The sequence below is a fragment of the Scardinius erythrophthalmus genome, assembly GCF_964197995.2.
Source record: "Scardinius erythrophthalmus genome assembly, chromosome: 2".
Classification (NCBI taxonomy): domain Eukaryota; kingdom Metazoa; phylum Chordata; class Actinopteri; order Cypriniformes; family Leuciscidae; genus Scardinius; species Scardinius erythrophthalmus.
This window is the reverse complement of record NC_138222.1, coordinates 55003684-55021845: the sequence shown is the minus strand read 5'-3', so window position 1 is coordinate 55021845 and position 18162 is coordinate 55003684. Positions and strand designations below refer to the sequence as shown.

Below are 18162 nucleotides of genomic sequence, written 5' to 3'. Positions count from 1 at the left end.
GATCTATTATTATTATTATTATTATTATTATATATTTATATATTTATATATTATATAATATTTAGTGCTGTCAAAAGTAACGCGTTAACGTATGCGATCAATTTTTTCAGATTAACATGGTAAAAATATTTAACGCAATTAAGTCAAGTCAAGTCAAGTCAAGTTTATTTATATAGCGCTTTTCACAACACAGGCTGTATTAAAGCAGCTTCACAGCAATAAATTAGAACAATACATCAATGTTTGTTTCTAGTGGAACGTCTACGTTTGGTAATGCTGATCAATAGTATCGTTGATTGATTAATTAAATTAAATATCCCCAACTGAGCAAGCCAAAGGCAACAGTGGCAAGGAACCGAAAAACTCCATCAGGTGACCTAATGGAGAAAAAAAAAAAACCTTGGGAGAACCCGGGCTCAGTCGGGGGCCAGTTCTCCTCTGGCGTTTATATGCTAGAGGTCGGATTTAACTGTAAGATTAAAAGTATTATATGAATGCCTGGCTGAAGAGATGCGTCTTTAATCTAGTTTTAAACTGGGAGAGCGAGCAATTAACACTGCATCCGTTTTTTTCCCGTCATCCTTTGGCTAGCGTTACATTATACAACCCCAAATCAGAAAAAGTTGGGACACTGTACAAATTGTGAGTAAAAAAGGAATGGAATAATTTACAAATCTCATAAACTTATATTTTATTCACAATAGAATAGATAACATATCAAATGTTGAAAGTGAGACATTTTGAAATGTCATGCCAAATATTGGCTCATTTTGGATTTCATGAGAGCTACACACTCCAAAAAAGTTGGGACAGGTAGCAATAAGAGGTCGGAAAAGTTAAATGTACATATAAGGAACAGCTGGAGGACCAATTTGCAATTTATTAGGTCAATTGGCAACATGATTGGGTATAAAAAGAGCCTCTCAGAGTGGCAGTGTCTCTCAGAAGTCAAGATGGGCAGAGGATCACCAATTCCCCCAATGCTGCGGCGAAAAATAGTGGAGCAATATCAGAAAGGAGTTTCTCAGATAAAAATTGCAAAGAGTTTGAAGTTATCATCATCTACAGTGCATAATATCATCCAAAGATTTAGAGAATCTGGAACAATCTCTGTGCGTAAGGGTCAAGGCCGGAAAACCATACTGGATGCCCGTGATCTTCGGGCCCTAAGACGGCACTGCATCACATACAGGAATGCTACTGTAATGGAAATCACAACATGGGCTCAGGAATACTTCCAGAAAACATTGTCGGTGAACACAATCCACCGTGCCATTCGCCGTTGCCGGCTAAAACTCTATGGGTCAAAAAAGAAGCCATATCTAAACAGGATCCAGAAGCGCAGGCATTTTCTCTGGGCCAAGGCTCATTTAAAATGGACTGTGGCAAAGTGGAAAACTGTTCTGTGGTCAGACGAATCAAAATTTGAAGTTCTTTTTGGAAAACTGGGACACCATGTCATCCGGACTAAAGAGGACAAATTGTTATCAGCGCTCAGTTGAGAAGCCTGCATCTCTGATGGTATGGGGTTGCATGAGTGCATGTGGCATGGGCAGCTTACACATCTGGAAAGGCACCATCAATGCTGAAAGGTATATCCAAGTTCTAGAACAACATATGCTTCCATCCAGACGTCGTCTCTTTCAGGGAAGACCTTGCATTTTCCAACATGATGTTTTATGGTGTCAGCCTTTAACCTTTACACCTTTTACCTATTTATTTATTATTCTCAGGTAGGTAAGGAAAGTCGAATCTGGACAAAACTATAAGCATTCAAAAATACTTACAATTAGTTCAGCAGACTTCCCTGTGGTCAGTTCTTGCTTAAGGCTCTTAAATTATAACTCAAGTGGACCATCTCTTGCCAATAATATAATATAAGTTTTATTAAAGTTAACAAAAGTTATAACAAAGTTACAGTTTGGTTACAATAATAGGTTTCAACAATCAGCTGGTTACAGGCGTCGAGGGACACTGCGCTATTCAGTCTCCAACCGGTTCAGTCTCTCTCTCAGTCTTTTATACGCAGACTTCGAAATGCAGGTTCCAGACTCTCCTCTGACGTCATCAAATTGAGTTCTGCCAACTCCTTCGACATGGCTCTCAGTTGTTTACGGCGTATCCCTTCACGGCGCCTCCGTCTTCTCTTTCTCTGCTTTCTTCTCCTAATTGTCTGCAACACATACTTTAACTAGTACATTTCCCATCTATCATAAAAACTATTTCTAATACATAAGTACTTTCTACTCTAAATCAGTCAATACATACATTTCATGCAAGTAAGTAGTTTTCTTAATAACAATAAAATCACACAACACATATCTTTTTCAGCATCAATAACAGGGTTACATATATCTATTCAAGCAAAAGCATTATTATTATTCAGGTTACATCATATTAAAGCAAATCAAGCATTAATCATGGCAGCATAATTGCAAAATCATCATCTCATTCAACAATGACAATGCCAGACCATATACTGCATCAATTACAATATCATGGCAGCCTAATAAACCTGTTGCTGTCTGTCATGAAGGATAATCAAAGAACAAAAGAAAAAGAGAAATTCACTCACTTCTCTGAATAACGTTTGTAGCTTTAATAAGGATTCATCTATAGGCCTATTTAATGTTCACACAGTGAAGTGTTTGATAACTTTACTCAATTTCTGTATATATCCAACCTCTTAGACCTACCTGAAAATCTTACAGCACTGTTTACAAGGTTACATGGGTCAAAAAGTTAACCCTTAAAAAAAAAAATCCATTTTTGTGCATTTTGACAGGGCAAGTAAAAATCTGAACCGGTCTGACTGGGCCAATAGAAAAATCTGAGCTCTGATAAATTGAAGGGCACTGCTAAATGTGAAATTTATTATAACGGGTTTATGTGAAGATTGTTTTAAGTTCACTTAAATTAAAAGTTCGTTAAAAAAAAAAGTGTAATAAATGTTAAAATCGATAGCTTTCAATTATACTGTAATGCTGAATAGCTATAATTAATGGATAAATTGAGAAAAAAAAGTTTTTCATAGAGACATCAGTAGTAGGATTGGTATCTGTGATATTGGCCTTCTTTCATAAAAAGATGCCATTAAACAAACATTTAAAATATAGGCTACTGTCTTTATGTTGTTTCTACATATATTTTGAGATTAAAAGTAAAATTATTACTGTATAAAAATATATTAAAAACTTTAATGTAAGCTGCGATTAATCGTGATTAGTTACAGAAAAACGTGTGATTTATTTAGTTCATTTTTTTAATCAATTTGACCGTTCGCAAAGACCCTCCCCCCTTAGTTACTGTCGCTATGTCCGACAAGCTACGCCGTTCTCACGCCACACCATGTTCTCACGCAGTGAAAAATACATTGCGGAGCAGAGAGGAGACTGACAACACACTGACCGACAGGACAGACCAGTTTACTTTTCGGATACGTTTGATATTAAACATATTAAACAAAGTCTCACCTTTCAAATTTGTTAATTTTTTAAAAGAAATTTAAACAATAAATACCGTTTTGTGGCTCTTTAATGTGTCGTGACAGATCGCTGTAGAGCATCAGTTAAAGCTGCTCGTGAACCGATCATCTCTTCCTTTTAGTTAATTTATAGCCTCAAATAAACATGAACAAACATAAGAAGGAATGTTGTTTTAACCACAGAAAGGCGTCATTACACTCCGTTTTTCAAGTTCAAATCCTCCCATGTTAATTTTCTTGACTGCTTTGTCGGACAAAATGGCGGATGGCGAAGTATGATTGGTCAGATCACCTGTCAATCAAGCTCCCTGCGAAGGGTCAAATAGAGAGCCTAAGTCCCTCCCCTTCCGGTCGACCACCATGGGACCTTATTTCGGAAAAATATTGTATGGTAGTCAATGGCGAGAGACAACAAATATTTTGATCTCGTTTGAATTGTGCCCTGATTTACACATATGATGTTTGTCAATTTAAAAGATACATTTTAAAGTCAAGAAAGTCGCAGCTTGATGTAAAACTGCTGAGGTATAAGACTGTGAAAATACGTAATTACAGAGACTACAAACCCAGAAGGCGCACATGCGACGTCATACCTTTTCTCTCAATGAATGAAGCTAACTTTACTGAAGCTAACGGCTGTCATTTTTTCTATAGTCTTACATTATAATCGTAACGTTACGCCGTCATGCCTGAGTGTTTTGAGCCAGAATACACACATACGAGCAACGGATCTTGTGACGTACATAGTGCGAGACGAGAGATGTAGTTCATTGAGCGATTTTCACATAAAACTAAACGTTACTCTTCTGTTTTATGACAAACTGCGACTTTCTTGACTTTCATAATTACCTTTTAAATTGACAAACATCATATGTGTAGTTCAGGGCACAGTTCAGACGGAATAAAAAGATAAGTTATCTCTCGCCATTGACTTCCATACATATTTTTTCCGAAATAAGGTCCCATGAGCCGGAAGCGGAGGGGCGGGACTTAGGCTCTCTATCGACAGCTCTAATTGATTATATTATATTATATTATATTATATTATATTATATTATATTATATTATATTATATTATATTATATTATAATATATTATATTATATTATATTATATTATATTATATTATATTATATTATATTATATTATATTATATTATATTATATTATATTATTGTCTTTAGTGTATTGCTATGTGGTTGGTTGCTTACAGGCACCACTTTCGGCTCTCTATGATATTCTTGTCACTAGAAATGGCTCCTTTCCTCAAAGGAAGTATATGGATTTTATTGTGTGCCTGTTTTATGGTCCACCAGACAAAAAAAGCCTTAGCAAGCATCACTAAAAACCAAGAGAGAGCTTTTTGTTCATTAGATCGTGACAGATTTACCCTGGTCACCTTTTAAAATCTGCACTCTGCTGAATATTTCTGTAAATGACTGGCAACCCTTCCCAGTAAGCATTGTCCAGCACTGCTGAATAAGAAGGATGCTTCTGCTGTGCTTCTGATAGGGGAAGTCAATGTGGTTTCAGATTTTTGCACATCCATGCAGTTTGCAGGGCTGCAGGTGGCTGAATATAGTCGATGTTTGGCTGACTTGCGTCATTTTCCCTCCTCATTGTGTTCCTGCCTTCTGTTGAAAGCCTGTGTCCATTTTGCAATAACTGCCACAAATGCAAAATCATGTGCACATGAACATTCATACCACATTAGCACTGAGTTAAGTGTACAACTGAAAACAGTTTTTGCTTTATTATTTAAATCTGTCACTTTTAAAGTAGGATGACACGTAGACCTGGGCTAAATAAACGCGTCTTTTTATCTCGGGTATTGAAGTTTTCTAGTTATGAATCATGAATTGCTAAACTTCACTAATCCCCTCAAGGCCTACTTATCTGAGTGTGCTCACAAGTGTGTGTTTTCATGCGTTTGAGCATGCCATGCCGTGCGTGGCGTGTGGCCAGGCCAGAAACAGCTTTAATTTTTAACACAGCACTGTTTCATAGCACTAATGCTACACACACTAAATCAAAGCCAGTGCCATGACTGTCTCAAGCCTCTGCTGGCAGGCTGGGGAATGTGATGTGGCTTTACTGGAACTGACATTACGCAGGTCTCCGGTGAAACACAGGGCAGGGCAGCTGACATGAAGAAGATGAGATGGCTGAATGTGTTGTTAGAGGAAGAAGAGAGAGAGAGAAATAGACACAATGATAGAAAGACAGAAACTAAAGAGTATGAGCAATGTCTTGCAGTTTTGATTGTTATGAATTTGATGTCTTTTGATGACTTGAATGAATTGACAAGTCTGCAGAGGCCAGGAATAAATTTCCCTCTCTTTCAATCTCTGTGTTCAGGTACATATGTGTTTAATTATTATTATTCAGGATCAAACCGTAACAAATTAGCAAAAAAATCTAAACCACTATACTCACTCTTTTTTCCATTTATTTACTGAAGTTAAAGGTACACTATGTAACTTTTGGCCCTCTGGTGGTTAAAAAACAAAACTGCATGAATTTCGCAGAAGTTTTGGTTGTGCTTCGGCTCTTTGTGACTGAGGATGAATAAGACCCTTAATAGATAGCCTAATGTTTTACAATGAACTCTGTTAGAGAGCTACATATGGCAGTTTATCTGTTCAGTAAAATACCTTACTCACCTGTTGAGTAATAAAAACAACATCACTTTTACAGCATTACAAATTCCCCTATTCTTGCCATCTCTGAAAAGCCAAGCCAATTTGGTTTTATTACAAGCTCTGTCGCGTTTCTTTTGTTGTCAGTGGACTCTCTGGTCAGAGGTTTTATTTTTTAAATGGGTGATTCCCCAGAGGTTTGAGATTAGCTGATCTATGTCAACCTTTCTCTCTTGTTGTAAAACTAACCTCACCATACACGCGTCAAAGTAGCCAGAGAGACACTTTTCTCTATTTACGGATATGACGAGACACGCGCGGGCGAGCGACGCATGTACAGTATGCAATTTCCAGTGAAAACCATCCCGACAGGTCTAAAATATAAAGACTTCTAATAGGCTTACCATAGTGAATCAGACAAAAACATGTTTTAGAAGAAGGATTGATACGGGTCGGGGGGGGGGGAGGGGGCTGTTTAATTACAATGAACTTCCATAATCAACAAACCACTTACCATAATAACCATCTGTCAATGTATTTAATTTTCCTCTTTACTTAAGAATATACGTACAACCACAGTATGACTTTTGTCTCATCCAGGGTATTTTCTCCGTCACCAACCCTCACACAGACATCTTCCTGCTGGCACGGGTGGAAAAGGTTTTACAGAATGGCATTACCCATTGCGCTGAGCCCTACATTAAGACCTCCGACATCAGCAAGGTCTGCTGCTGAATAACACGCATTCTTCAAGAGAACTGTAAAATCTTCTTAGGCATGATGTCTTTCTACTTTAACAGAGCATTGCATAACAGACAACAAGCTGTCTAGGAGGCACTTTAACGTTTTAAATATCAGTCTGATGGGGAAAATACAAGAATAGTGTATAAAGATAATATAAGATGTGTTATATTTATACAGTTGTTAAAGTGTGGCTTCTTATTCCATTAACTCATGATTTGTCATACTTCCAGTATTTCCAGAGGTTTTGGCTTTTGTTAATTCAGATTTAAATGCTTCCAGAATGTACTGTAGAATATTTCCATGTATTTTTATGTGTCTGTTTCTCAGACAGTGCAGAAAGTCCTGAAGACTGCCAAGCAGACGTGCCAACGGCTGGGCCAGTACCGGATGCCCTTCGCTTGGGCTGCCAAGTAAGACAGTAACTCACTTCTTATTCATATTCACTTAAAGGGATAGTTCACACAAATATAAAAATTGTGTTAGTAATTACAAATTCCAAACCTGTAAGACTTTCGTTCATCTTCAGAAAACAAAAGAATATATTTTTGATGAAATCTGAGCCAGTTCTGTACTCCCCATTGACAGCTATGCAACTACCACTTTGACGCTTCAAAAAGTTCATAAAGAGATTTTAAAACTAGTCCACACGAATTTAGTGGTTTAGTCCACAATTTTCTAAAGAGACTTGATCGGTTTATATGATAAACAGATTTAACTTAGCCTTTTTATTTACATATAAACATTAATCTGCAAACATAAACAGAAGTTCAACCGAACCTGCTTAACAGGCAAAAAAAAATTGTTGGTTCGCGCTGAAACTCAAACTTGCTGCATAACACGAGAATGAACCTTATTGGTTCTTGTATGTCAAGCGAACATGTTTGCGCTTCAGTTTACCACAACTGATGTGTGAGTTGATGAATGTTTATATTGTGAATCAAAGCCTAAATTAAATCTGTTCAGCCTATAAAGTGATCGAGTCTCTTCAGAAAATTTGGACTAAACCACTCAATTCATATGGATTAGTTTTACAATCTCTTTATGAACTTTTTGAAGCGTCAAAGTGGTAGTTGAGTAGACTGTCTATAGAGGGACAGAAATCTCTCAGATTCATCAAAAAGCTCTTCATTTGTGTTTCATAGAGTTTGGAATGACTAATTACTAATGTGTAATTGCTGACAGAATTTGTATTTTTGGTGAACTATCACTTTAATGGACTAGTAAGAGTGTGAGTTATATTATTTGAGTTCTACATTAAGTAGAATTATGTGCCTTTCAAACTGGAACGTCACAGTCAGTACACTCCGGAAATAGATGCCAAAGACATCAGGGTGTGTGTGTTGTGTGGCTTCAGACAGGTGTTCAAAGATTCCCAAGGCAGTTTAGACATGGATGGGAAGTTCTCTCCACTCTACCGCCAAGACAGTAGCAAGATTTCCACAGAAGACCTCATCAAACTATTGACTGATCTCAAAAAGTGAGTGATAACTATCTATCTTTAACACTCTTTTGATGTCTGGATGTCTGGTAGGAAAGGATCCTGGATCCGCATGTCTATCAAACAATCATAGTACTAATTTTATCCTGAAACTAAACCCTAAAGATGAACTAATCATTAATCAGAGGGAAGTGAGAAGAGTGGTGCCCAGCCTCTAAGAATGTGTTCACACTTGACATGTTTGGTCCGATTAAAACGAACACTGGTGCGATTGCTCTGTTAGTGAGGTTCATTTGAATAAGTGTGAACGCTGCCATCTGAACCGTGGTGCTAGCAAACAAGCGGACCGAGACACTGAAAAGATGGGTCTTTTCAGTCCGCTTCTGAACTGTGGTGCGGTTCGAATGAAATATGAACACAACATGGACCAAAGACATATAAACAAACCAAAAACAGAACATGATTTCACAAGATACAACCTTAAAAAGGAAAAAATGCTCAAGCATAAATGGTTCTTCTCATCATAGTCGAGATGTTGCCCATCACAGTTCGGTAAAGGCATCAGAACCGCGTCTCTCAGATCTGTGTGTGACGGAGGGATTCCTGCCGCTGTTTTGACTCCTTTACACATTTTATAAGCTCTTCAGGAGTTCTCAGCTAGTAAAAAATAGCATCATACTGTATGTCCACAAAAGCAACGAGCGCATGTGGCCCAGTGCACAGCATTGTTTTGGATGTTTGGTACGTTCCGTCGAAAAATATGTCATAAAAGCCTTTTTTTTGGGCCAGACCAAAAGAAACAAGAGAACCAAACTACAAGTGTGAACACACCCTAAATTGAATTCAAACCACAACCCTTTCTCTATCCCTAAAATCTGATTAGTTGATGGGAATGACGTGTTCCACTTGGCAAAATCCCCCTCATCCACCATGCATGTATTTCCTTGTTAGTCGCTTTATTGCATAATGCATTAAGAGTTCAGTGTTTTGAAGAGACATTTTTCTTTATAGACCAGAGAAGAACAAACTGCAGATAATCCCTGGACAAATTAACATCAGTGTTGAGTGTGTTCCCCCAGATTTGTCAAGTAAGTATGTTTTGTCTGTTATGTTAATTGCTTTGGCATTTAACATTTGCTAACATCTCTTTTGAATCTAAAGGTCATTCATTTATTGACTTCTCAGTAGCACTTTATCTCCAGGCACACTTTCAGCTTGTAATACTGTCATCTGAATTTGTACTCTATTTGTGGAAAGTGGTTTGATGATTGTGGCGTTTACTATATAACCTTTATCTTTGTAGACTCGGTCACATCATCTTATATTCCTGTGAAGCCGTTCGAGGAACAGTGTGAGAGGGTTTTTGTGGAAGTGGAGGAGTTTGTTCCAGAAGAGGCGAGACACAACCACCCATTCACCATCTACAAGAACCATCTCTACGTCTATCCTCAGCAGCTCAAATACGACAATCAGAAGACATTTGCCAAGGTGAGATTCTGTAATTGGTGGAACTGGGAAGCTGTGGGTGGTGGTACAACAACAAGCTCCTTCGAGCAGTAACAATGTCTGCCTACGTGTTTTCAAACATGAGGCTTTGTGAAAAGCCCCCGGGATTCTATTCATAATCAGTTCACGAAAGATCGTATCTCTAATTAAATAGACTTCAGGGTTAATTGCTTCCTCCTGCACTGCTGGAAAGCGTATGACACTGGCTGTTTGCCCTGTTGCTCGCCAACTTCTTTTCTTCTAAATTAGAGATGCTACCAAACATGTATACAGATCTATTCCTCATGGTTCCTAATGACATCTGTCTTTTATTCAGTTTTACTAATTTGCAATATATCAATTTACACAATACACGTTGCTTTATAATGATCTTCTCATTCTGCATTTTTCATGTTGTCAAAGACACTGGCATCTACTAGCTTAGCATCTAATTATACCTTTGATATTATGCCATATTTTTAAACTAAAATAGCCTTGTCTGTTGCATATAATATATTATTTGCAAATGCATTGTGCTTATTCAAACGTAGGGGGCAAATAATTCTTCATCTTTGATAATTAAGTTGCATTGCAAAGATTATTTAGTTGCAAAGTATATGTTGATTTCATATCAAAAATGAAATCATACACACGCACACACACACGCACGCATGCAAACACACTCCTAAACATACACATATTTCTGCCCATGCAGTCTAATGCAGCGTGTGTGTTTCCTCTCAGGCTCGGAACATTGCAGTGTGTGTTCAGTTCAAGGATTCTGATGAGGAGGGAGTCGGTCCGTTGAAGGTGACTGAATGATTATTCTTCATGTGGTACCAGCATTGTTCCATAAGTTCTTTAATATTTAATAATTAGTGCAGTATAATGTGTTATTGATTAACCACTGATTGCTTTTAGTGTATCTACGGCAAGTCTGGGGATCCGCTTTTCACCACCAGTGCTTTTGCTGCAGTTTTGCATCACAATCAGTGTCCGGAGTTTTATGATGAGGTAATAAATCCATTTATTTTTATGCATATTGTCATGTAGTGTAATTCTTTTTGCTCAACTGCACAGCAACACAATCTCTCACAGTCACCGTAAATAAATATGAATCTATTTAGCAGAATACATCACGTCATATTGGACTTATCGTAATTAACAAAAAGGTTTTGAGTAGTAAAAATATCAACATCATTATTGATTAAATAAGACATCTATGAATTATCATCATTGTTAAATAATAAATATTTATAATGTGTATATATCTGAGAACACTAATAGCTCATAAAATGTGAATCCACACTTTTTTATTGAGACCAAAAACTATTACATAATTCAGTACCCAGTCAATGCCAATGATGTTGAGTCATAAACAACACAAAGCATGAGTTTTCCCAAGACAATTTCTGAATCATTCCAGAGACGCATCCTGTTAGGCTTCACTGGACCCTCAGGGCCAAGATGTTAAAGACATATTATTCGCTCAGTAGAGAAATGAGTCACAAGACATCGACACATTCAGCAGGCACAGACATAGCCAATAAAGCTGTGTGTTACGGTATTTGCTGGACAGAGCCTAATTACAGTATGTCATCAGCTGGAGAGCCTCAAAGGAGCCATTCACCAAAAATGGAGATACACCTTATTGTATTGATGATGCATATTATATCCAGGCAAACAGATGAGCCCAGACTATAAATGCAACACACTAAATTGCATGTCAAGCATTTTCCCCTAGAAAACCTTTATAAACAAAATGCATAATATGGATTAAGATAATGTGTTCTATATTCTGCCATTATTTATTCATTTTGTATCACATAATAATGACATGTTTACTTTTCATGCACTGTATTTATGAGATCAAATCAGGCTTATATACCCTTTTTGGTCCCACTTTATATTAAGTGGCTTTAACTACTATGTACCAACATTGAAATTAATAATTTGATCCAATGGATTTATTGTGTACATACATGATTTAACATTGTACTTATATTTTAAAAATACCTGCATGTAATTACAGCTGTAATTAATTTATGCAATTACATTTGTAATTATACAGTTAACCCTTCCCCTACACCTTAACCCACCCTTAAACCTACCCATAACACCACACCTTTTCCTTACCTTACCCATGTCACACCTCAATAGCAGCAAAAGTGTTTTACAATACAACATGAACAGAATAAGTACATTGTACTTATTTTTTGATGTCAGTACATAGTACTTAACGCCACTTAATATAAAGTGGGACCAATTGTTTTGTACAAGAACTAGGTTAAAATTAAACTTGTCAAGTTCCTATTAATGTTTGAATATTTTCATTTCTGTCACAGATTAAAATCGAGCTCCCTGTTCATCTCCATGAGAAGCATCACATTCTCTTTACTTTCTACCACATAAGCTGTGATGTTGGCAACAAAACCACCACCAAGAAGCGAGAGGGAGTGGAAACACTGGGTGAGTGTTTGTTTGTGTACTGTATGCACTACCGTTCAAAAGTTTGGAGTCAGTTTAATTTTTATTTCAGATTTTTATTCAGCAAGGATGCATTAAATGTAAAGACATTTATAATGTTACAAAAGATTTTGGTCCCACTTTATATTAAGTGGCTTTAAGTACTATGTACTTACATTGAAATTAATAATTTGATACAATGTACTTATTGTGTAACTTCATGTTTTTACATTGTACTTATTTTAAAAATTCCTGCATGTAATTACAGCTGTAATTAATTTATGTAATAACATTTGTAATTACACAGTTAACCCTTCCCTTACACCTTAACTCACCCTTAAACCTACCCATAACACCACACCTATCCCTAACCTTACCCGTATCACACCTCAATAGCAGCAAAAGTGTTTTACAATACAACATGAACACAATAAGTACATTGTACTTATTTTTTATGTAAGTACATAGTACTTAACGCCACTTAATATAAAGTGGGACCAAGATTTCTGTTTCAAACAAATGCTGTTCTTTAGAACTTTCTATTCATCAAAGAATCCTGAAAAAATGTATCACAGTTTCCACAAAAAATATTAAGCAGAACAACTGTTTTCAATGATAATAATGATAAATGCTTCTTGAGGAGCAAATCAGCATATTAAAATGATTTCTGAAGGATCATGTGACATTGAAAACTGGAGTAATAATGCTGAAAATTCAGCTTTACCAGATTAAATTACATTTTAAATATATTCAAATAGAAAACAGTTATGTTAAGTTGTAATAATATTTCAAAATATTATTCATAAATGCAGCCTTGGGAGCCTAAGAGACTTCTTTCATAAACATTTAAAAATGTTATCAACCCCAAATGTTTGAACGGTACTATGTGTGTGTGTATGGAAAAGAGTGCTACAGTCGGTTTCTGGAAGTAAAAACGATTTTTAACGATAACTTATATAAACCTTTGAAAAATGTAGACCTACTGTGAGCTACGTGGTTGTTAATCAATAGTATTTGCTTCGGTTGAAGCGGGCAGCCCACACTATTTCAACTTAGTTTTAAAATAAGGGTGTTTAACAGTGGAATCCGTGGTGGAAAATTTCATTACCCATGATGCTGCATAGAAAATTCCACCAATCAGAGTCCAGACAAGCAAAACATGCTAATAGTTCTCTTAAGCCCCGCCCACTCCCATGAAGCACTGCAAATGACGTAATCGAGGCGATCTCCCAACACTCTCAAAATATTTAAATATTTGAATATATATGCATATTTTGCAATAACCTTAATATATGTCCCTTTGTGTTTTTGTCCAATTTGTCAAATATTTTTTAGCTTCAAATCAAAGTTTGTAATATTATGATTCACCTTGTAGCTGATTGGCTTGCTTCATGGCTTATAACTCTTTAACAAAGACTTTTTTGAAATCCCAATGAGAGAAATGAATAGAAAAAATACATCTGGAACCAACTCTGCTGAAAAAGTGGGCGAGCACTGTTGTACTCAATTGACCTTTTCGCTCTCTACAGTGGGTTACTCCTGGACTCCTTTATTGAAGGATGGCAGAATACAGTCCTCAGAGCTACAACTTCCTGTGTCTGCTAATCTACCAGCGGGTTACATGTTTGACAAAAGCCAAGACTCAAAGAAGGTACAATCTTCTTTTCAGCAACACTAATGCTAAAAATTCATTTTAAGTGTGCGTTTGTTGGTTGAGTTGTTGATTGGTTGGTTTGTTTGTACATTGACTGGTTAGATTGATTGATTTGGTTGATTCACTGATTCGTTCTGTCATTTTTTTAATAATTTTTTTTTTTCTCTAGACTTCCCCAGACATCAAATGGGTGGAGAATAGCAAACCATTATTCAAAGTGCGAGTGAATGTAGCATCAACAATTTACACTCAGGTAAGTTTATCTGATCTAAGGATTGTTCTGCTAATTTCAATCCATTGTACTTAACAGAGAATAATGAAGTGTTATGTAAAATAAAAGCGTTAAATCTAGTAAATTCCACCCCATCCAGGATTTGCACCTCCACAATTTCTTCCAGTGTTGCCAGCTGATGAGGTCAGCATCACAGGGCAATCTCGCTGAACTCGTCAAGTACCTAAAGGTGAGAACAAGGGAAAATGCAGATGTCATCATTTAATTGGAGTTAAACCCAATATTATGGACTTTTAAAACATTTTTAACAACAGAGGACATGCATTTAAGTTAAACCTCACCCACATGATTTCTCTGAGCTTTTCTTTGGAACTAATTTAGGAAATACCTGAAAAATTTAGGGTCGGTAAGATTTTTAATATTTTTAGTCTCTTATGCTCATCAAGGCGGCTTATTTGAGCAAAAATGCTTTGAACACCGTAATATTCTGAAGTATTAACACAATTTCAAATCACTGTTTTTTATTTTAATACATTTTAAAATTATATTTATTCATGTGATGCAAAGCTGAATTTTCAGCATCATTACTCCAGTCTTCAGTGTCACGTGATCCTTCAGAAATCATCCTAATATGCGGATTTGATGCTCAAGAAACATTTCTCATTATTATCAATGTTAAAAACAGTTGTGCTGCTCAACATTTTTGTGAAAATGTCATCTTTGATGAATAGAAATTTCAAAAGAACAGCATTTTATTTGAAATGGAAATCTTTTGTAGCAATAAAAATGTCTTTACTGTCACTTCTGATCAATTGAATGCATCCTTACTGGAAAAAAGTATTAATCTCTTAGAAAAAAGATGAAAATCTTACTGATCCCAAACCTTTGGATGTCAGTGTACTTTGTAATCTTTTAATTTCCTGTCTCCTCTCCAAGTGCCTACATGCGGTGGAGACTCGGGTCATCATCACGTTCCTCCCTACGGTGCTCGTTCAGCTCTTTGGAGTCCTCACTATGGCAAACAAAGAGGGTCAAGACATTGCTGTCAACTCCACACGGTGATTTACTCTTATTAGTCTTCTCAGAAAGACTCCAGCTGCATTACTGTTTTGAATGCAAACAGGCCTATGAAAAAGTTTAATCTTTAAAGGTACACTATATAACTTTTTTTTGTTTGTTCAAAATTTAAATAATGAGTCGATACATCATCCATCCCTCTTACAAAACGTGTTTTTGTCTTACCCCGATTCATTATGGTAAGCCTATCATTAGTGTTTGTATTTTAGACCTGTCCGGATGGTTTTTGCTGGAAATTTTGAACATACCTCACTCGTCCGTGTGTGTCTTACACACAAAGGTTAGTTTCACAACGAATGAGAAAGGTTGAAAATCTCCAACCTTAAAAAAAAAAAAAAAAAACACTGATCAGAATAGAGTCTGCTGGCGAAAAGAGACAAGAGCCCGTAATTAAACTAGCATCTGCTTAGCTTTTCGGAGATGGCTAGAACTGAGGGATTTGAAATGTTGTAGATGCGTTGTAGATATTGTGTTTTTATAAGTAAGGCATTTTATTGAACAGATAAATTGCCACATGTAGCTCTCTAACAGAGTTCACTGTAAAGCATTATCTATTGTGAAGGGTCATATTCATCCTCACAGTCACGCAGAACCAAAGCACAACCAAAACAATGTTCTTCCGCAAAATGCATGCAGTTGCATAGTGTACCTTTAACATAATCTTTTTGTGTAATATAAAATGTAGGAATGCTTCCTCGTATCGACGTTACTAATGTGCCTTTGTTTTACAGTGTAATCATTCACATAGTGTCTCAGTGTCATGAGGAGTGTCTGGAGCACCACCTACGCTCTTTTTTGAAGGTACGACACTAAGGCTCCCTGTTTAAACTGCCATTTTTTGGGCCTGTTTACACCTGGACATATCATGCGTTTTTACTGATCGGATAGCGATCTGATTTGTTAAAACAGTTCCATTTACACTTGCCCACATAAATGTGTCTCCACAAAACGAATATAACAAATTCCAGCGCTATATGCTAATAAAATGAAGTTCAGTTCAGTGAAAGCAACAGATATGAGCTGCATTTTATTTATCATCAGCTAATTTCAAGATTAAAGACTACAATAAAGAGTGGCATCAGCAACTGGAAAGATCATTTAAGTCTCAGTACTTTCAATGAAGATGATTGTGTTTTGAGCATCTGCGACTTACTTTCCATTTCATTTGCGGCAGTTTGCGCGCTGGCGATGCATGTTGTGGTAGCACTTCATATATGGCTAGATCATGTCTTATAGCTAATAACATGCTCTCACGTGTTTATTTTTTAACATTTTGTGAGGAGTAAAACTGACATATATGGTTTCAACAACCAGATGCTTTTACACTTGTCCAGTTTCATCTGGAATGCGTCTCAGACCTCCTCCTGAAGTGGTTTAAGCGATCAGATTTAAATCGGTCTCCAAAGCATTTTTTCAGAGGGCATTTACACCTCATCTTTTCACAATCGGATAGCTATCCGATCACAGAAAACGCATGAAGTGACCAGGTGCAAACAGGCCTTTTGATGGGATCACACTCGACCACACTAAAAGCCAGGTGTACAGGTAAATGCAATTTTATTTAAAAAATAAAGAAATAAAAAATGAGAAAATGTGCGTTTGGTAAAACAACTGAAAAGCTATTTTTATTAATTTAGTAACATAAACATTGATTCGATTAGTCCAAGAGTGGTTTAAACCAGTGGTTCTCCACAGGTTTGGCCATGGGACCCACATTTTACCGTGGCCACAATAAAATAAAAATTGGAATTTGAACCACCTTTTTCTTTTGCAGTACGTGTTTCGGATCAACAACACATCTTCTGAAAACTCTGTGACGACACATGAAGTTTTGGCTACATCAGTGACTGCCATCCTCAAACAAACTGCAGACTCCAACACCTGCAACAAACTCCTCAAGGTGACAAAACTGTTCAGTTATGATGAATATGACCTATTTGCGCAGCAGATGGCGCTGTTGTGTTTATTTTCTGTCTTTTGGATTCACTTCAGAATTGAAGTTTGCTGTCTAAGTTCCAAGGAATCTGTTGGTTGATATAAATAATGCTCATGTCATCATTCACACCCACATAACTTGAGACACTTTCTTTTATTTAAAACCACTGGACTTCCTCAGTGTATTTAAATGAATATACCCTCCTTTTCTCATACAGACTAAGCATCTCCTTAACGACTCCTTAAGGACACATTTTTCTGGAATTCAAATCTCAGAGCTTCCTTAGAACTAAGTTTTCAGGGAATCCACTGCTACACAATAAGATAAATGAAAACAGATTTGACTTTGACTATGAATAATAAGTACATCGTTTCAGGAATGCAGTTCACTTTCACTGCATTTCTTTTGTGATTATGTTACAGGGCTGCCAACTCTCACGCATTCACCGTGAGACTCATGCGATTGACACTTTTCACCGATCATCTCTACTAGCTAATAGTAAATACACACGAATGAACAATGTTGAAAGATACAGTACAACTTACCGAAATGTATATTCCTCATACATAATATCGATCAATCAGTGTTTTTCAACCGCGGAAAGAGTCAATAAAACAATTATTTCACATAACATTTGCCTCAGGAAAGCCATTTGATGACCATAATATAGGCTATAGCACGTTAGTTGGCTAGAAAAAAAAGAGCTATAGAGAGTATTTTGCTAAATAGGGTGTACTATATTACATATTTATTATATTTTTACTTATATCATTAAATAAAGTTGTTATTATAATAAAAAAATACATTATATTTAATTTGAGTTATTTTTAACCTTAAAAAAATACTGCCAGCTGATAGGGCTCTCTGTATGTTTACAGCATTAGGTAAGATTATTTTTTTCTTGAGAAAAATTAACGCCTATCTTGTGTACCTAATATTTATCCAAATGAGTCAATATTAAATCAAATCACAAGAATTGAATTGAATTGAAATCGTAAAATTTGTGTCA

At 36.4% G+C, this 18162-nt stretch overlaps 1 protein-coding gene across 4 annotated transcripts in view; it reads left to right on the top strand.

Moving 5' to 3' along the window:
- Positions 1-18162, top strand: part of dock11 (dedicator of cytokinesis 11) — a 113937-nt gene that overhangs the window by 33064 nt on the left and 62711 nt on the right. For all 4 annotated transcript variants that reach the window (XM_081359414.1, XM_081359412.1, XM_081359413.1 and 1 more), the window contains exons 13-26: positions 6722-6844; positions 7193-7275; positions 8220-8342; positions 9315-9391; positions 9607-9791; positions 10533-10598; positions 10710-10802; positions 12134-12257; positions 13784-13905; positions 14078-14161; positions 14280-14369; positions 15077-15198; positions 15949-16018; positions 16992-17117. In XM_081359414.1, coding sequence (XP_081215540.1) covers positions 6722-6844; positions 7193-7275; positions 8220-8342; positions 9315-9391; positions 9607-9791; positions 10533-10598; positions 10710-10802; positions 12134-12257; positions 13784-13905; positions 14078-14161; positions 14280-14369; positions 15077-15198; positions 15949-16018; positions 16992-17117 — 1488 coding nt within the window. The remainder of the gene's footprint in view (positions 1-6721; positions 6845-7192; positions 7276-8219; positions 8343-9314; positions 9392-9606; positions 9792-10532; positions 10599-10709; positions 10803-12133; positions 12258-13783; positions 13906-14077; positions 14162-14279; positions 14370-15076; positions 15199-15948; positions 16019-16991; positions 17118-18162) is intronic.